Below are 21634 nucleotides of genomic sequence, written 5' to 3' on the forward strand. Positions count from 1 at the left end.
CCTTGTTTACTTTCTGCATTATGTGTAGCTCAGGACAGTAGAAATGTGACAGATAGTAAAATTTATGAAGAAATGGGAAGGAAACCCACATGAGTCAACAATATTTCAGAGGTTCTGTGATTTCATTGGTATACTTCATCCTACCATCATTATGTACTACAACTTATCTATATCATCCGGTATAATTCTTTTCTATACCTTAGATTGCCTTAATGTGTTGAAAGCTTTTCTTTAGGTCTTTTAGTAGTTCATGGACATGAGTATGGTATTTTGCCAGTGTATCTGTTATCTTTTGCAGCCTTGTATGTAACTTACAAACAATTTAGCCTGCATTTTTCTGCTCCTCAACCGTCTGTAATTTTGGTAATATCTATTGTCCCAGTATTCTTGAAAAACGAATACTTTTTTTTTGTTTTTTTTTGGGGGGGGCTAAGTGGCTTGTCCAAGGTCACGTGGCTAGGTAATTATTAAGTGTCTGAGACCGGATTTGAACTCTGGTCTTCCTGACTCCAGGGCTGGTGCTCTATCCACTGTGCCACCTAGCCGCCACCCAAAATGAATACTTTTAATATTGATGACCTTATGTGTTGGGGAACAGCTTGGAACAGTGCTTAATAGCACTGAAATTTCCCAGTTGTAATCCAGTTCCCCATCCAGTTGGTTCATTTTTAGATCCTACTCCCTGTCCAACTTCAGTGCTTATTCAAAATTGATGATGTACTGTATCTTAATCTGAGCAGTATTTCTTAACTACTTACTTTTTTTCTGTCTGCATCAAAGGCTGATCTCTCTGGATGAGGATCATGTCCCTCTCTAAATGCTCCCTTGGTCCCACCCCATACTGACTTCTTTAGCAATTTGCCTTTACTACCTTTATTTTTCTTTATCTGTTTACATCTTGTTTGCTTTTAAAATATAGCCTGTGATTTCCTTTTTTTTTTTTTTTAGGTTTTTGCAAGGGTTAAGTGGCTTGCCCAAGGCCACACAGCTAGGTAATTATTAAGTGTCTGAGGCTGTATTTGAACTCAGATAACTCCTGACTCCAGGGCTGGTGCTCTATCCACTATGCCACTTAGCTGCCGCTCCCTATTCTTTAAAAAAAAAAACCAAACCAAACCCTTACTTGATCCTACCATCCCTACTCATTATCATCTTATGTCTTTCTTCCTTTTGATAGCTAAACTTAAGAAATTATCCTATATTTCTTCTCTTTTCAAAACCTGCATTCTGCTTCAGAACAGAACTGGTTAACCTCCCTCCCCCATCCCCCTCCCCCTCCTCCCCTTCAAAAAAGAAGCAAATCCCCCCAACCCAAAAAAAGTCTCCACCCCTTTTGAATTTCTGTCTTTCTCCTAGTCACTCTGACTTTTAAGGACAGTCTCACTCTCTCATCTCACATATCCAAGTCGTTGATAAATCCTGTCATTTGTAAAAATTGCTTCTCTCATTATAGCCCTTAGATGAATCAGGGAATCTTTTATGATTCAACTGATACAACTGCTGTTAGGTATGGGAGATTTCCTATTGAATGAGATTTTACTTTACAGTTATAGCCATATTTTGTGTCAAATACTTTTTCTAGATTCATATTGAAGTTGTCTTTTTCACTTTTTTGGAGGATGTGGACAGAGGTAAGGGCTAGACATACTTTTTAATTTTTTTTAATCTTTCCTTTGCGATTTTGAAAATTGCTCCTTGAATGCTTTTAAGGTTGTATTTCTTTTAGCAATATAGTACAATATAGCACAAATTTGGAGAAGAGTTATATGAAATAAGATGAGTGTAATGGTGCCAGACTTGAATGCTGGGAAGAGGAGTTTGAACTTGGAAGGGAGTTAGGAAGCTATATTGAATATGTTTTGTATAATAGGAGGTGTAACAACTGCTTATAGATAGCAGAGAATTGTGGGGAGAAGTGTATTAAAAGGCTCTTAGACTGGGTGTTGGTAACGAAGACTTATGTTGGGGTGATGGCTTTGGAAATATAAGAAAGTTATTAGAGGTGTAATTAGCAGATTTTAGCAATGTTGGACTCCTGTCAGTTCAGGTTCAATGACAGAATGAAATGTGGCACTTGAACATTTAGTAAAAGAGATTTTCTTTGCCCTAACACAGCAAGAATAAGCAACAAGGATACAGTGGCATTTAGCTTCTGTGAACACAGTCCCTCTATTTTGCATCAGGAAATATGGTTGATAAGTAGATCATTATTAGGTTTTGGCAACTTACATGGGTCTCAAGGCACTCACCGGGTCTGAGAGATAAAGGCTGCACATGGATAGGGCTTTTTATACCTTTTGACTAGGAAACTGCATCTGGGAAGCTGGAATTGAAGAAAGTAGCATCAGAAAAAGGCTGGTTTTCTCACATAATAACTGAATATGAGATGGGACCAAAAAAAATTCATTATATCAAGAGCATATTTTCTTTTTTTTCCTTATTTTTTGTTTTCCAATTACATATGAAGGTAGTTTTCAAAATTCATCCTTTTGCAAGCTTTTGAGTTTCACAATTTTCTACCTATTTTTCTTACTACCCTCCCTCTTCATGGTAACAAGCAATCTGATATAGGTTGTTAATGTAAAATCATGTTTAATATATTTCTATATTAGTCACTCTGTGAAAGAAGAACTAGAATTAAGGGGGGGGATTTAAAAGATGTTTAAAAAGTGAACAAAGTATGCTTTGTTTTATGTTCAGAATTCATAGTTTTTTCTCAGGTTGTGGATGGCATTTTCTGTAACAGGTCTCAGGGATTTCTTCTTGATTATTGAACTACTGAGTGGGTTGTGTTGATCATAGCTGATCATTTCACTATGTCATTTCACTATGTTGTTATTAGTGTGTATACTGTTCTCTTGGTTCTGTTCTCTTCACTCAGCATCAATTCATGCAAATCTTTCTATACTTTTACAAAGACTGGTCACTCAGGATTTCTTGCAGAACAATAGTACTCCACAACATTTTATATACCATAACTTGTTTCGCATTCCTTCAATTTCCAATTCTTTTTTTGCTACAAAAATTGCTGCTATAAATATTTCTGTACTTGTGAGTCCTTTCCCCTTTTTTTTATGATCTTTTTGGGATACAGACCTAGTAGCGGTATTGCTGAATCAAAGGGGTATGTAGTTTGGACAGAGTTCCAAATTAAAGAGCATATTTCCTCTATTTTTCTATTTTCCTCATTTTTTTCTATTTATATTTTATCATATATATGTTTATACACACATATGTATATTTTCCCCATATTTTCTATGTGGGAAGACAACGTCTAACTGTATATATAAGATCAGTCAGTCAATAAACATTTATTAAGTACTTACTTACTATGTCTGGCTAGGCAATGTGCTAAGTATTAAGGATTACCACAAAAAAGCAAAAACAGTTCCTGCTGCCCAGTATCTTAGATTCTGATTGTTGAGATGATATGTATAAAAAATAGTATATAAGATATATAGTCAGAGTAGATGAAAAGTAATGGCATTTGGAACTCAGACCACTGGAAAAGAGACAACTCTTGAAGGAAGCTGGGAATTCTAAGAGATGGGGGGGCGGGAGGTGGGGGTGGAGAATTCACAGTCCTGGCAGTGTAAACTGCCTCTGTAAAGCCAAGGAAACAGGTGATGGAGTACGTATCATATCCAGTTTGGTTTGAATGTAAAGTAAGAGAAGGGGAATAATGTATAATGAGACTATATAAAGTTAGTTTGGTGTCAAGTAGTAAAGAACATCAAAAGCCAAACAGCAATTTTTCTTTTATTCTCTGGATCAGTCAGTTTATTGAGTTAGGGAATTACCTGGTTAGACCTGAGTTTAAGAAGAATCACATTGGCAGCTCTCTAGAAAATGGGTTGGAGTATAAGAGATTTGAGGCTGAGAGACCAGTTAGGTTATTACAGTTGTACAAATGATGAATAGTTGAAGTAATATGATGTCCTATGGGAATAATGAGAAAAGGTTGTCAAAATAGTAATGGCAGGATTTTGCACCTATGGAAATACATGGAATAAAGGATCTTGAAGAATTGAATATTTGAGGTTGTGAACCTGAGAGACTGGAAGAATGGTGTTATCTTTCACAAAAAAGGGATGTTTTAGGGAAAAGAGTTTTTAAAAAAAAATTTAATATGTAAGTTTCCCCAATTCCATGTAGTTTTCAACATTCATTTTTTTAAGATTTTGAGTTCCATTTTTTTTCCTCCCTTTCTGCTTCCCCATCCCCTCCCCAACACAGTGAACATTCATGCAAAATGTGTTTCCACATTGGTTATACTGTGAAAGAAGAAACAGAACAAAAGGGAAAAGCCACCAAAAAAATGAAAATAGTATGTTTCTATCTACATTCAGACTCCATAATTCTTTGGATGTGAATTAATAGTTAAAGAGAATTTTAAGTTCTGTTTTAAACATTAATTTTGATATTTCTTTGAAATTCTACTTTGTATTACTTCAATTTGTCCAAAAGTCATTTGGTGATATTATTTAACTGTATGCACAGCAAGTTCATATTACATAATATCTCTCTTGAGTGGTTTACTATCTCACTGAGGCTATTTCAGACTTTTTCATCCCTCCTCAAATTTTTTAGAGTTCTGTTCTCCCCCCCCACTTTCTGAGAACCTTGTCTCATATTTAATTGAAAAAATGGAAGCTATTCACCAAGACCTTCCCCTGCTCTCCTCCATTTCAGCTCACAATATTTAGATACCATCTACCACTACCTCCTCTTTAATCTCTGATTTTTATGAAGAGATGGCCCTTTTTTCCAAGACAAACCCTCTACATGCACAAAAAATCCCATTCTATAACTATTAAAAATTTTTTTAAATTTGAGTCAGTGGGGTTAAGAGTGACTTGCCCACTGTTACACTGCTAGGCAATTATTAATTGCCTGAGGCTGGATTTGAACTCAGGTCCTCCTGAGTCCAGGGCCGGTGCTTTATCTACTGTGCCACCTAGCTGCTCCATACTTACTTTTTCAAGAGATTTCTTCTTGTGGCATCCCCCACTTTCTCACTAATCTTCAATCTCGTCTTTACTAGCTGCTTTCCTCCTGCCTGCAAACTCTTTGTCTTCCCTATCCCCCAAAACTCTTGTTTAATCCCACTGTAAACTGTTGTCTTATAGTTTTTCCTCCTTTGAAGGCTAAACTCTTCCTGAAGGCCTTAATTCTGACTTCCATTCTCCTCACTCAACTAAAATTGATCTTTCCAAAGTCATCAGTGATTTCTTTGATAATTATATCAAATCTTTTTTCAATCCTAATCCTAATCCTTATTGACTTCTTGGCAGCATTTGACACTGTTTGGTCATCCACTTCTTTTTGTTGTAAATTTTCATCACACTGATGATATTTCTTCTCATTCTCCTATTCTGGATCTTTAACTAGGTTTACCCAATAATTCTATGTGTTCCCATGGTCCTTGTCTAGGGCCTTTTCCTCTTCACTTTTTATATTACCTCTCAGTGATCTCTTCAGCTCTAGTGAAATCACTATGCAGATGATTCTCATCTCTGCTTACATAAACCTAAGCTCTCTCCTGATCTCCAATCTGTTATCTCCAACTACTTGTTGGATATTTTGATCTGAATGTCCAATGAACAACCTACATTCAATATGTCTGGAATTAACATCTTTTCCCCCACAAACCTCCTTTCTTTCTTACTTTTCCTATAATTATTGAGGATTTTTACCATCCTTTCAGTTACCATGACTCAATCTAGGTATCATCCTCCACTCACTCTTTCTCATTGTCCATACAGCCTTTCATTTCTTTTTTTCCCTTTATTTTTTTATTTAATATTTATTCTCATTTTGTACAAATGTTTTTTTACATTAATAAAATATTCTTGTTTAAGAGTAAATGAGATACCCCCTCCCTCCCATAAATATAGACTTGCTTGAGCGATAAAGGAAAGGGGAGAGAAAAAAATTAAAATAAAAAAAATAGTAATAATTCTAGGTATGGCCAGGTGGTGCAATGGATGGAGCACTAGCCCTGGAGCCATGAGCACCCAAGCCCACATCCGGCCTCATATACCCCACAGTCACCCAGCTGTGTGACATGCAAGCCACCCGAACCCCACTGCCCTGCAAAAACCAAAAAAAGAAAAAGAAAAAAAGACCCAAAATAAAATAAAATAGTAATAATAGTAGGGGTGGCTGGCGGACACAGCATTGGCCCTTGAGCCAGGAGCACCCAGGTCCAAATCCAGCCTCAGACACCCAACGATCACCCTGCAATGCAGCCCCAGGCAGGCCACCCAGACCCATTTGCCCTGCACCCCCTCCCCCAAATAATAATAGTAAAAAATGTGCTTGAGTCTTTGTTCCAACACCAACAACTCTGTCATGGGAAAAGTTACTTCCATATTTTTCCACTGTTGCCATTGCTGATCGCAACTCCCTCCTTTTGTATTTCTCTACTGCCTTGTACTATATTTTCTCTCTCCTTTCACTCTGACTCTGTTGTAGGGTCACTGAGTGGTGCAGCAGACAGATCCCTGGCCTTGGGGCCAAGAGGCCCTGAGCCCCCATACCACCCCTTAGGCCCAGTATCCATCTGGCCCTATGGTCTCAGACAGGCCATCCAATCCCAGACCCTTGCAAGAAGTAAAAAAGAAAATGTGTTATATCTGGCCACTCTCCCCTCATGGCCCATCCTCTTCTCCATCACTCATATCACCCCCCTTCCCCCTGTCACCCTCCTCTCTTTCTTATTCCAGATGCCTATACCCCATTGAGTATATATGCTGTTTCCTCTCCTAGCCACCTCTGATGAGAGCAAAGATTCCCTCATTCCCCCTTGCCTTCCCTCCTTCCATATCATTGCAATAGCTCATTGTAATAAAGGAAAATCTTATTATATGAAATATCTTGGCCTATTCCCCCCTCTCCTTTTTCTTTCTCTCATTACATTTCCCTTTTTTCCTATTGACTCCATTTTTAGACCATATTTTATCTTCAAATTCAGCTTTCTCCTGTGCTTCAACTATAAAAGCTCCCTCTACCTCCTCTATTAACTGAGAAGGTTCATATAAGTATTATCAGTGTCATTTTTCTGTCATTTTTTTGTAATTTTTTGGATGTGCAGGAATACATGCAGTTCATCATCAAGTCCCTCATATTTTCCCCTTCTCTTCCAATCTCTATGCTTCACCCAAGTCCTGTATCTGAAGGTCAAACCTTCTGTTCAGCTCTGGCCATTCCAATAGGAACATTTGAAATTCCCCTGTTTCATTGAAAGTCCATCTTTTTCCCTGGAAGGGGACATTCAGCCTTGCTGGGTAGTTGATTCTTGGCTGCATTCTAAGCTCTTTTGCCTTCCGGTATATTATATTCCAAGCCCTACGAGCTTTTAATGTAGTTTCTGCTAAGTCTTGTGTGATCCTGACTGCAGTTCCATGATATTTGAATTGTGTCCTTCTGGCTGCTTGTAATATTTTCTCTTTGACTTGGGAGTTCTGGAACTTGACTATAATATTCCTAGGGGTTGGTTTTTTGGGATCTCTTTCTCAGGGGATTGGTGGATTTTCTCCATTTCTATTTTGCCCTCTGCTTCTAGAATATCAGGGCATTTTTCTTGTAGTAATTCTTTGAAAATGATGTCAAGGCTCTTTTCCTGATCATGACTTTCAGGTATTCCAATAATTTTTAAATTATCTTTCCTAATTCTGTTTTCCATATCAGTATTTTACATTTTCTTCTAATTTTTCATTTTTTTGGTTTCAAAGTGTTGATTCCTGATTTCTTGTCAATTTGTCAATCTCCCTGAGTTCTATTCCTTGTCTGAAGGATTTGTTCTCAGAGAGTTTTCTTATCTCTTTTTCCATCTGGCCAATTTTGCTTTTTAAAGCATGCTTCTCCTCAATAACTTTTTGAACTGTTTTATCCAATTTGACCTAAGCTGGTTTTTAGCATGCTATTTTCTTCAGCATTTTTTTGGATTTCCTTGACTAGGCTGCTGACTTCATTTTCATGCTTTTCCTGCATCTCTCTCATTTCTTGTCCCAGTTTTTTCTTCTAACTCCCTCATTTGATTTTCAAAGTCTTTTTTGAGCTGTCATAGCCTGGTCCCAATTTCTGTTTTTCTTGGAGTCTTTAGATGCAGGAGCTTGTGCTTACTCATCTTCAGACTGAGTATTTTGATCCTTCTTGGGCTCATATGCAAAATATTTCTCAGTGGTGTTCCTCTTTTTTCTCTGCTTGCTCATTTTCCCAGCCTAAGCCTGTTTTTGGGGTGTTTCATGAGCTTTTGGGACACTCCCAGAAGGGTCTCAGTGTGTGAGGCTCTGTTCTCCCTCCTGGCCTGTGAATGACCATATGCACCCCCCCTCTGCCATGGGGCTGAAGTGGGGTGGGGCACTGCTCTTCTATGGGGGGCCTAGACTTTGATCAGGATCTGAGTGTTAGAACCCCAGCGACCTGTTCCAGGGGCAGAGGACAGAGCTCTGCAGTCTCTCTTCACTCCCCTCCCTAGGTTCAATGGGCTCATGCCCTGGGGGCTCCTGCTCACTGGCTCTGCCCGCTTCTGTTCCTGGATCTGCTGTGGCCAAGTTGATCTCTGTGTGCTCTGAGGGCTGGGCTTCATGTGCTCGCTCTGGCAGAGGTCCTGCTGCTGTTCCCCCAATTTGTGCCCCGTGCTCCCCGGGGCGTAGCTCAGGAAACTCCCCCGCTGCTGTGAGCCACAGCTCCCAGCACCCTGGGGCTGCCTTCAGTAGGTTTTGCTCTGGCAGGCCTCCCCTCTGGTGGGCTGCTCTTCCAGCCCTGGGGAGCAGAGCCTTTCTGCTCTTTTCCAGGTTACCTTGAGTAGGAGAACTGCCTCACTGGGTCGGTCCCTCTGTGAGTTCTGTCTCTTGAAAATTTAGTTAGAGTCCTTAGCTTATGAGTTTTATGAGAGAGCGCCTAAGACACCATTCACTCTTGTCGCCATCTTCAGCTCAATTCCATTTATTTTTTTTAATAGATTTTTTTATTTTGCAAGGCAAATGGGGTTAAGTGGCTTGCCCCAGGCCACACAGCTAGGTAATTATTAAGTGAGGCCAGATTGAACTCAGGTACTCCTGACTCCAGGGCCGGTGGTCTATCCACTGCGCCACCTAGCCACCCCTAGCCTTTCATCTCTTATCACTTGCCGAATCCTGCCGATCTTACCTTCATGACATTTCTCCTATACACTCCCTTCTTTCCTTAGATGCTGGCACCACTCTAGTGCAATCCCTCATCATCTCAAACCAGCACTATTATTCCAGTAGCTTGCTTGTTGCTCTCACTACCTCAAGCCTTTCCCACTCCAAACCATCTGCCTTATGTATTAAAGGGATCTTTCTGAAGGACCATGTCACACTCCTACTTAATTTACTCTAGTGACTACTTGTTATTTCCAAAATCTAATGTAAAACCCCCATTTTGGTTTTTAAAACTTTTTACAACTGGTCTTTTTCCTACCTTCATAGTCTTTTTTTACATCTTCCCTCCATATGCTATATGTGACTCGTTGACACTGATCTCATTCCAGATACTCTATTTTCCAACAACATTTTTTTCTTTTAATAAATATTTTATTTGTTTTCCAATTATATACAATAGTAGTTTCTACTTAACATTTTTTGTAAGGTTTTGAATTTTACAATTTTTCTGCTTCCCTCCCCGCTCACAGAAGGCCATCTGATAATCTTTACACTGTTTATACATTGATCAAAATTCAATGAGAGAAAAATCAAATCCTTGAGGAAAAAATAAGATATTAGAGATAGCAAAATTATGTAGTACATAAGACAAGTTTATTTTCTTTTTAAATTTAAGGTAGTCTTTGATCTTTGTTTAAAACCCCACAGTTCTTTCTCTGGATACAGATGGCATTTTCCTTCTCTGATATCATAAAATTGTCCCTGATTATTGTATTGATCAAATGAGCAAGTCGATTAAGGTTGATCATCACCCCCATGTTGCTATTAGCGTATACAATGTTCTGATTCTGCTCATCTCCCTCAGCATCAGTTCTTGCAAGTTTTTCCAGGCTTTTCTGAAATCCCATCCCTCCTGGTTTCTAATAGAACAGTAGTCCACCAACATTTTCATGGGCTATCCCTGGTGCCTGGAATTCTCTTTCCTTCTCATCTCTGACCCCTGACTTCACTTGTTTCCTTTTTATTCCATCTTCTATAAAAAGACGTTCTCAGTGCCTACCCTCTGACTATCTCTAATTTATTTTGTATACATCAATTTAGTCTCTTTTTAGCTATGTGATTTTTCTTCTCTCAATTAGTTTTCTAGCCTATATCCCATAAATGGTTATTCGAAAACTTGTTTTTTTCTCAAACTTCCTAACACTTCCCAATTGCTAATCCTCTCAGTTGAAGTTGGAGAATATAAATGAAATAATCTATATATTTATATTTGTGTGTGTGTGTGTGTGTGTGTGTGTGTGTGTGTATATATATATATATATATGTATATATTTAGTTAGTTAGTTAGTTAGTTAGTTAGTTAGTTAGTTAGTTTTTGCAAGGCAAGGGGGTTAAGTGATTTGCCCAAGATCACACTGCTGGGCAATTAAGTGTCTGGTCTTGAGCGATTTAATTGTAGTTTGGGAACAGTCTCCTCTGTTGGAAATAAATGGAGTCAGAGTAGAGATTATGACTGACAAAGTGAAGGATGATATGAAGACAATAAGTTTAGTGAGTGATTAGTCATAGGGAGATATCGAAATTTAGGTGGCTGTGATCAGATAAAGACATTTCATGATTTTATCCCTTTTTTTGAATTTCCCCATTTTTGTGGGTTTTACCATCCTTTTTATCCAGGTCACATCCTTGACTCCTCACTTTGCTCCACTCTACATGTCCAAATTATTTGTATAATCTTGTAGTCTCTATCTCCATAGCAGGCATGTCTAACCCATGACCTTTGGGCTTACCTCAAAGCCCATTCATGTGGACTGAGTCAAATAATCAAAAAAATTGAAGTAACAGGCTGAGTACATGTCCAAAGTTGCAGCATCACAGAGTAGTTTAACTCTTAATTAACTGCAGTCTTAATATCTGAATCATTAAAAAACTTTTTTTGAACAAGTACTGTATTTTTTAATATTAGATAATCTTGTTGTTAGAATAATCATAAATCCCCCTTCCCCAAAAAAGGATCAGAAACCTCAAGAATAGTGAGAGATAAAAAAAAAGTGTACTTCAGTCTGTGTTCAGATTCCAATGGATTTCTTCTCATTTTTCTCTAGTGTGAGATAGATTTCTTTACTCTATTATGTGTAAGTTATTTCCTCTCTGAGCCATTTCTGATGAGAATAAAGGCTTACTCATTCCCCTTGCCTTCCTCCATTTCACTCCATTGTAAAAGTTTTTTGTTGACTCTTATGTGAAATATCTTAGCCCCCTTCTTCCTCTCCTTTCTCTTCCTACCAGTACTTTACTTTGTCATCCATTGACTCTATCTTTTTATCATATTACACCATTATATTTAGCTCCTTCCTGTGCCTTGTCTATATATGCTCCTTCTAACTGTTCTTATAACTGAGAAAGTTCATATGAGTTATCAGTATCCTATGCAGGAATGAAAAGAGTTCAACATCATTAACTCAGGAAGACTAACTCATAGTCCTTCTTGTCCACCCCCATATGGTTCACCTGAGTCCTGTACTTGGAGATCCAACTTTCTGTTCAGCTTTGGTTGTTTCAACAGGAAAGTTTGAAAATCCCCTTTCATTGAAAAGTCCCACTTTTTCCCTGAAAGAGGATGTTCAGTTTTGCTGGGTAGTTGATTTTCAGTTATAAACCAAGATCTTTTGCCTTCCAGTATATCATATCCCAAGCCCTGCGAGCCCTTAATGTAGATGCTGCCAGATCCTGTGTAATCCTGACTACAGAGCTATTGGTAATTGAATTGCTTGTTTCTGGCAGCTTTTAGTATTTTCTCTTTGACTTTGGAGTTTTAGAGTTGGACTATAATAATCCTGGAAGTTTTTCTTTTGGAATCTCTTTCAGGAGGTGATGGATGAATTTCCTCAAATTCTATTTTACCCTCTGCTTCTAGGATTTCAGGGCAACCTTGCTATATTATTTCTTGAAAAATGAAGTCTAGGCTCTTTTCCTGGTCATGACTTTCAGGTAGCCCAGTAATTTTTAAATTATCTCTTCTGGATCTGTTTTCAAGGTCCGTTCTTTTTCCAATGAGATATTTCACATTTTCTTCTAATTTTTTTTTGTACAGTTTTAGTTCTTCCTGTTTTCTTGCAAAATCATCAACTTTCTTTAGTTCCACTGTGCATTTGAAGGAGTTATTTTCTTAAGAGAGCTTTTTTATCTCCTTTTCTAGCTGGCCAACTCTGCTTTTAAGGCACTTGCCTTTTGTGTTGCTTTTTCCAATTGGCTGGTTTTTAACATATTGTTTTCTTCAGTACTTTTTTTGTATTTTTTTCACCAAGCTGCTGATTTGATTTTCATGATTTATCTGCATTGGTCTCATTTCTCCTCCCAATTTTTTCCTTTACCTCCCTTAATTGCTTTTCTAAGTCTGAGCTCATCCATAGTCTGAGCCCATTTTCTGTTTCTCTTGGAGGTTTTGGATACAGAAACCTTGATTGTGTCATCATCTGAATATTTATTTTGATCTTCCATGGGACCAAAGTAATTTTCTGTGGTCAGATTCTTTTTCTGTTGTTTGCTCATTTCCTCAGTCTATGAATGATTTACCACACTTCCAAGGCTTTGGGTTTTTGAGTAAACCCACAGGGACCTTAATTCCTCCTTATGAGAGACTGACACTCTCTTGCCTGTGTTCAGGCCCCTCTTCTCTGCCCTGGAGCTGTCACTATGATCTCTGCTTGGCTATGGTGGTATGGAAGCCTAAACTGCAATCTGGATCTTAGTGTGGCAAACAGCTGAGTCCTGCCCCATGGAGAGCAGAGAGGCCTCGGCTGTCTCCTCCGACCCCCTTTACTGTCTATGGGCTGAGAGCTCTGGATATGCTGGGTGGCTCTGCCAACTGCTGCTGCAAGTTCTCACTGTAGGCCTGCTCTCAGGCCAGAGCTCTGCTCCTCACTCACTCTGGTGCAGCAGTTCTTTCACCATCCCTTCCAGCTGTTACTGATGATTAAAGTGCCCCCTCTGCCACAAAACCAGGCTCCCGCCTGACTGTGCTGCAGCTATGCTGTAACTTTTTCCAACCAGTCCCAGTGGAACAGATGTGTTCCAGAGATCTTCCAAGTTGTCTTGGACTGGGAAATTGCATCACTCAGTCTTTCTGTGTTTTTTGCCCCTCTAAATTTTGGTTAGAGTCATAATTTCATGGCGTTTGGAGTTTTTTGGGGTAAGTAGTTTCTGGGAATTCCTGCCTTCAAGTTGCCTTCTTTCTCTGCCCCCGTCCTTAGTGGAATTTTTTTTTTTTATAAAAGATCTACACATAGGAATTAGGATTGTTGTTATCTTTTTTTTCTGTATAGTGAAAAATCAACATTTAGAGTTAGGTTCATTGTTCCCATTAAAAATAGCATGTTCTATCACTAAAAACAAACTAGATGATTTTGATTACATTAAATTAAAAAGCTTTTGCACAGATAAAACCACTGTAACCAAGATCAAAACAAATGTAAATTGGGAAACAATCTTTACAGCTAATGATTCTGACAAAGGACTCATTTCTAAAATATACAGAGAAACTGAGTCATTTTTTTAAAAAAAATAAGCCATTCCCTAATTGAAAAATGGTCAAAGTATATGCAAAGGAAATTTACAGATGAGGAGATCAAAGCAATCTATTGCCATATGAAAAATTGCTCTAAATCATTAATTATTAGAGAAATGCAAATTAAAGCTTCTCTGAAGTACCACCTCACACCTCTCAGACTGGCCAATATGACCAGAAAGTATAGTGATCATTGTTGGAAGGGTTGTGGGAAATCTTAGATACTATTACACTGTTGATGAATCTGTGAACTCATCCAACCTTTCTGGAGATAAATTTGGAACTGCGCCCAAAGGGCAGCAAAAATGAGCATACCCTTTGATCCAGCAATACCACTACTGGGTCTACACCCTGAAGAGATGATGTAAAAGGGTAAAAACATCACTTGTACAAAAATATTCATAGCAGCCCTGTTTGTGGTGGCAAAGAATTGGAAATCAAGTAAATTTCCTTCAGTTGGGGAATGGCTTAGCAAACTGTGGTATATGTGTGTCATGGAATACTATTATTCTGTTAGAAACAAGGAGGGATAAGAATTCAGGGAAGCCTGGGGGATTTGCATGAACTGATGCTGAGTGAGATGAGCAGAATTAGAACAACACTGTACACCCTAACAGCAACATGGGGGTGATGATCAACCTTGATGGACTTGCTCATTCCATCAGTGCAACAACCAGGGACAATTGCAATGCAGAATGCCATCTGTATCCAGAGAAAGAACTGTGGAGTTTGAACAAAGACCAAGGACTATTACCTTTAATTTAGAAAAAAAAATATATCTTATTGTCTGATCTTGTTATCTTATACTTTTTGTTTCTTCCCTGAGGATGTGATTTCTCTCTCATCACACTCACTTTGGATCAATGTACAACATGGAAACAAATAAAGACTGACAGATTGCTTTCTATGGGGGGTTTGGGGGAGGGAAGTAAGATTGGGAGAAAAATTGTAAAACTCAAATAAAATCTTTAAAAAAATAATCAGGGGTGGCTAGGTGGTACAGTGGATAGAGCACCGGGCCTTGGAATCAGGACTACCTGAGTTCAAATCTGGTCTCAGACACTTAATAATTACCTAGCTGTGTGGCCTTGGGCAAGCCACTTAACCCCACTGCCTTGCAAAAACCTTTAAAAAAAAAAGAAAGAAATCCTACGATATTGATCTAATTTTGGACTTGACGATATTATATGTAATACTGTTGTTTTAACTAGGCATATAAATCAAATATCTTTCAAAAAATAGCATGTTCGCATTTTTTGTTTAAAAACAATTTTTTAAAATTGTTTTTATTATAATTCATTATATTATTACTTTTTATTATACTCATTGGTAATATGGGTTACATTGTAGTCATTAATAAATATTGCATTATATACATGCACACACGCACACACACACACACACACACACACACACACACACCCCTTGAAAAGTTTTTGTTGGGCAATGTGACCCAGAGGAGCTAAAAGGTTAGGCACCATCTCTATAGCAATTTATTCATAGAACTTCTTTTCTCAACTAGCACAGACCCCATCAAGATCAGTCTTTGATCAATTTCCTCCTTGATTATTTCAATAGCCTTCTCATTTGTCTCTTTCTGCCCCAGATCTTTTGCTATTCTGTTTCATCTTTCATTTAGGATAAACTTGTAGGTTATACCCTGTGGGGGGAAAGCGGTAGTCTTTTTAGTGCTTTGATCTCTTAGGTTTGAGGCTTTGATGACTCTTGAGAGTCTAAGTGCAGAGAGTAGAAGTCCAGCCCCCAAATGGGGACAGACATGACTAAGAAATGACTGAATAACAACAAAGCATTTAGTAAGATAATTTTGAATTACTTGGAGGGACTTCTAGCACTATGTGTTGTTGACCATGTAGATGAGAAGTGTTTGAGAAAAGAATAATGAAGAAGAAGAAATGGTTAGAGATTTAGGAGAACTCAAGGTGTGTGATATTTCTAAAAAATTTCTAAAAGAGAAAAGAATATCTAATGGCACTTGAATGGTTAAGTGGATAGAGCACTGGACTTGGAATCAAGAATAACTAAACCCTAGGCTAATCACTTAACCTCTTTTACCTCAGTTTCCTCAACTGTAAAATGGAGATAAAAGCAGCACCCTACCCTGCAGTGTTGAGGGGAGAATGAAGTGATATATTTGTAAATTGTTTTGCAAAGAGCCAGGCCCAGATTCTATGTAATTGCTTATTTTTTATTTCCTCAAAGTGGTCAAAGGTGTCAATCAGTTTCAGAAGCTTCAGAGAGATTGAGGTTTAAAATTGAAAAAAAGGTCTCCCAATGTATCATTTATTGAAAAGAAAAATGCAGATTAGCATTCCTGATAGGAAAAAGGACATTATTAAAACATTTATAGGTAATTTTGAATAGATTAGGCTTTTATGGGAAATGATGTTGGGCAAATAGTGGAAGATAAGCTTTAAAACACTAGGTTGGCACCATAACATAGAATATGTAATATGTAACTGACACATTTCATTTCTTCTAGTGAATACTTTCAGACAACAAAATTATATTCATAACCAATCAGTATGTAATGAAAGTATTTTTTTTCCTTTGTTCCTCAATTGATCGTAATTTTTACCTCGAATTGATAGAGGAAAGTACCCCAGCTGATTTATTAATCTGAGAATTATAGTGCTATGCTTAAGTTTCCAAACTTTTCACACTGTAGAGATCCTGGGTCAGACCAAAATATTCTCTCCCCTACCTCCCAATTATCTTTAACCTCACTTTAATCCTTTTGTACTCAAGCAAAAATTCTGGTGTGTTTTTATTCATTTTTTTGATGATTGACAATGTTTTTATATAATTTTAATTCATTTAAGAACTCCTTTTCATTACTATTGTAGTTGCTTTTAGTTTTGTCTATTTACCAAAATCCATATGACATTTACTTTGATAATAAGTTTTTCATAACAATTAGGAGCAGATTTTGACTAAAGGAGTAAAGGCCTGATTCGAGGTCTGCTAGATCAGAAATAACACATTGTGACCATTAGCAAGTTGTTGCCAGTCTCAGTATCTGATTTTCTGATCATAGAACTGGAAGGAAGGGACCTCAGAGGTCATCTAGTTCAGTTCCCTCATTTTGCTAATGAGACTTTACAAATTAAGAAATCGTCTAGGAAGGTTAAATGCCTTGCCCACAAAATTAGTAAGCTAGAGTCAGAGGTAATAGTCACTTCTGTTCCTTTGACTCCACAACTAGAGTATCTGCTTTATTTTACTATCTTATATGACACTTTAAAGATTTAAAAAGTGTTTTATATGTATTATCTCATTTGATCTTTGTCTCAGGGAAGGTCCATCAATTTCTATTCATTCACTCATTTATTCATTTGTTCATTTATTTAAAAGATCAGCGGATGGGGGATAGGATTTTATCTGCATTTGACTCTATGAAAACAAAAGGGATCAATAAAACTTTTTAAATAAAAAGTGTTTCATCTATCCATGATAATTTTTTTTCTTTTGTGAAAATGAAAGATTTTTACTTTGCTGTTATTTTCCTTTATTACAGGTAATATTTGATCTTTCACCCCAACAAAGAGAGTGGCAGAGGTAATAACTAAAGTATTGTGCCTTTTGATTGACTTATAAGGGTGTGTGTGTGTGTGTGTGTGTGTGTGTGTGTGTGTGTGTGTGTGTGTGATTTTATGAAATATCCTTGTGATTTCAAGGTTTCCTTATTCCTAACTTTTTTAAATCCTTAGAAATTTTACAATATAGCATTGTGTTGCTATTAAGGCCTTAGTCCTTTTATAGCTGGAAAAGGAAGGCCAGTAGACTAAAGGTATTTTAGATTAACTTGAAGTAAGCTAATTCTTATTTTTTGTTCAGAGTAATAAAAGAAAGAAGTTATTTCTCCCTTATCTCCCATTGTTTTGAGAATGACATCTTTCAAATAATTCTTTATATACTCTGGATGATTTACACACAACATTGTAGGCACTTAGGTTTAGAGCTGAAAAGGGACCAAACTCTTACTATTTTTTATACATGAGGAAACCAAGTCCAGTGCAGTTAAATGATTTCTTCAGTGTCCCAAACTTCTAAGCAGCACAGCTATAATTCAAATTTATATCTCTGATCCTAAGTCTAGCATATTAGGGAGATTAGTTTTAGTTATTTGGGGGGCAGATTTGACTTCAGGTTAATGCTATCAAACAGGAAAACCAGATAGTTTGTTTTTATGCTAGGTAGTGGGGTTAAGTGACTTGCCCAAGGTCACACAGCTAGGCAATTATTAAGTGTTTAAGGCCAATTTGAACTCAGTTCCTCCTGACTTCAGGGCCAGTGCTCTATCCATTCCACCACCTAACTGTCCCTACCAGATAGTTTTTACATGACTTTTGCTTAATGCCATGACCAGGACTGTGAAAGGGGAGATTTTTCTTTAAGAACTTTTCAGATAACCTAAAGCTAAATTTAGGACTCATATCCCAAAGTTTATCTAGCTCCTTACAAAAATCTGGAGCAGAAATTCCAAAATATTTCTAGAATAAACAGCAATAAATAATTAATTGGCCAGTTCTTGTTCAATAAGAATATCTGAATATATTCATGTTGCTTGGGAGATGCCAAAATATAAAATATGTTGATTTTTTTATAGAACTCTTTCATTTTCCTGTAATGTCTAAATACATTAATCTCACATTACCTCTCTCACAGAACTCCCAAGTTTTTTCATATCCTTTTCTTCTTATTCCTAAAATTCTAGTTTAGACTGAAATAATTATAAAATGTGAAAAGAACTTAAAAGAACTTGGTTTTGCCGTGGCTACAAGCATCTGATGAAGAACCTGGCTGCCTTTTATTTATTTATGTTCTTAAGCCTCATTCCTGTCTGCTTGAACTACTAGAAAAATATTATTACATAATATTGAAGGATTCAAATTTATTTTTTCAACTTCAAAAAAAAATTCTTTATGTTGCCTTTTTTTTTTTTTTTTTTTTTTTTTAGATTTTTGCAAGGCAAACGGGGTTAAGTGGCTTGCCCAAGGCCACACAGCTAGGTAATTATCAAGTGTCTGAGACCGGATTTGAACCCAGGTACTCCTGACTCCAGGACCAGTGCTCTATCTACTATGCCACCTAGCTGCCCCCTATATGTTGCCTTTTTAAAGAGTATAAATAAGCCAGGCTTGTCTTTTGAAAATTACTTGTTGATTTAGGACAAAATTGGCTTCAGATGATGATGGCTGATGTATACCCAGAAGTACAAAATTATAGGGGAGAGAGGTGGAATAGACATAAAGATGTATAGATAGTCCTGACAGTAATGGGAAATAAACTTGACCCTTGAGAAGTTCAGGAATATTCTATTCTTACTTTTGTTAGTATTGAAAAGATGGTTCAAATCCACATGCTTGATTAAGAAATAGGAATATTAATATTGTTATACTTATTAGGATATTACAAGCTAATTGGTTTCATGTTAGAAATTTTCTGGACATAGAAATAATTTTGTGCATAATCTTGTTAAAAAGTATTCTTTCTGATGCAACTTCTTTGCGTTGTTCTACAAAATCTTTTGTATGAGGGGTGGCTAGGTGGCATAGTAGATAGAGCACAGGCCCTGGAGTCAGGAGTACCTGGGTTCAAATCTGGCCTCAGACACTTGATAATTACGTAGCTGTGTGGCCTTGGGCAAGCCACTTAACCCCATCGAATTGCCTTGCAAAAAAACCTAAAAAAAAAAAATCTGTTGTATGTCTTTGGAAAAACAACAGATAGGGGATATAGAGAATAGAGTCTGGGACCTCGAATAAGGAAGATTCATCTTCCTGACACTAGACAAATCACTTAACAATATTTATCTTAGTATCCTTATTTGTAAAATAAGCTGGACAAGGCAATGACTATTCTAGTATTTTTGCCAAGAAAGCCTCAGATGTGGTCATAAAGAATTGGTCATGACTGAAACAAATGAATCAAAAAGTTATCATTTTTGTTCTCTAGAATCCTGGACACTGGAGTTACCATAAAAATATTGTAGCATTTTGTTCCTTCAAAATCTTTTTCTTACAAAATAGATGTCAACTTTTTGGCATGTAAGAGGACCGAACTCTGGGATAGGAACTACCTCCACTAACTTCCTTGTCTGTTTTTCCTGTTTTTGGCTATCTCTGGCCCCTGCACTGGTGGAATTGCAAAACTTGGGGAGTATTTCTTCTTTAGCAATAGTGAACCTAAGGATTCCCACATTTGTATTTTCAAGTGTCTGCTGTCACTATTCTCTCAAGCCTTACTTCCTAGTTTTTGCAAGAAAATTACTGAAGATGATGGTTCTTTTCAAAATAGTTGCCTGGAAAAGGAAGGCCTTCCTTTTCCAGCTAAGTTTTACTCTAGATGCCAGCTGTTACTTTATGAACAAATTTAATAAAGAATATTTTTATTCCTTTTATAAAGTCCTTTGGGGTGCTACATTGTCCTATTAAAATGACTTTGGATTCTTAATAGTGGTGATGATGATGATGATGATGTTTTATTAGCACCTTAAGATTTACACAGCAATATGGGTTTTAATTTGAGCCTGGCAAAAATCCTATTTTTTTATATTGTAATATTATTACTGCTGTTTTATAGAAGTGGAAGCAAAGATTTGAGACAGGTTAAATGACTTATCCAGAGTCATAGCTAGTCAGATGCCTGAGGCAGTATTCTAATTTGGGTCTTTATGTTATGTCAATGGAGTACAGTATCCTGTAGGCCCTGACAAGCTGAAAAATTGATATGGTATATCTTTTATCCTCAGATGAACCTTAATAAATTTGAGTCTCTGTGAGGCTTTTTTACTTAGTCACAGATGATGAAAATTTTTACAGGGATTGCAGTTTGTACATGGTGGTAAACTTTCAGATGATATTTTACTTATGTTTTTATACCTTATTAACTTTCTCAATCATCTGTTTTTAGACTGTTACAGACAATTCAGAGTAGGCTGCAAGAGGAACATTCACTACAAGATGTGATATTCAAAAGTGCTTTTAAAAGTGCCTCAACAGCACTACCCCCTAGGTGAGATGACTATTCATAATACTATATTTTCAAAATATTTTCATGAATTTATTGTTAAAGTTTTAGAAAAGGATTATTGTTTTTCATTTTATTTAATGTCTAAGGCTATATAAACTAGAATAGTTTTATTATTATGATGGCATTCTTTACTTTTGAACTGTCATTTTGTATTATGATGGCATTCTTTACTTTTGAACTGGTAGTAGGAGTGTTTAGTGTTGACCAAGAATTTTACAAATCCATTTCCTCAATATAATTTAAAGAATATAGTGTAGTTTTATTTACCTTTTTTATTTTTGTGATGGAGGGTGTAGTTTCTCTAATTTTTTGCATAAAATTTTGTGTATAAGATTTGAAAAAATAAAAACATTATTGTTATAAAATTTTCCCCAGATTTTTCAAGAATTTTTTTTTAAGGTAGATAAGTCTCTAAAATATTTTGGAGTTCTTGTGACTATAGCAATAGAAATGGAAAGGACTATGTAGAGCCTATTCTCTCATTTTTAGAGGAGGAACCTGAGACTTATGACTTATTGTTGTAATACTGAATGACAGAGCTGGGAATTGTGTCTAGATTCTTTGGTTCCAAATGCTCCTCCATCTCAGAGTCTTTAAGAACTTTACTATAATAGCACAGAAGTGTTTGTTTAGCACTCTAGAAGCCTTCCTACAGTACAGAGATGCATTATTTAGACAATATGGTCCAAGTGGAGAATAATGTGTTTGTTCTAAGTCATCTAAATCCCATCTCACCCATTTTCTGGCATCCCCAGATCAATTACTCCACATCTACTTCTCTTAATTAGATTTGTGAAGTCTTAGGTGGGTTGAAGGTCTATCTGGGTGGGAGGTATTCTCTGACTGTGAATTCCTTAGTTACTTAGTTTTTATTTCTCTTATT

At 36.9% G+C, this 21634-nt stretch overlaps 1 protein-coding gene across 3 annotated transcripts in view; it reads left to right on the forward strand.

Annotated features, from left to right (window-relative positions):
* Positions 1 to 21634, forward strand: part of ERGIC2 (ERGIC and golgi 2) — a 79456-nt gene that overhangs the window by 41509 nt on the left and 16313 nt on the right. For all 3 annotated transcript variants that reach the window (XM_074194805.1, XM_074194802.1, XM_074194804.1), the window contains 2 exons: positions 17234 to 17274; positions 20632 to 20733. In XM_074194805.1, the coding sequence (XP_074050906.1) occupies positions 17234 to 17274; positions 20632 to 20733 (143 nt within the window). The remainder of the gene's footprint in view (positions 1 to 17233; positions 17275 to 20631; positions 20734 to 21634) is intronic.

This window comes from Macrotis lagotis, chromosome 7, assembly GCF_037893015.1.
Source record: "Macrotis lagotis isolate mMagLag1 chromosome 7, bilby.v1.9.chrom.fasta, whole genome shotgun sequence".
NCBI lineage: Eukaryota > Metazoa > Chordata > Mammalia > Peramelemorphia > Peramelidae > Macrotis > Macrotis lagotis.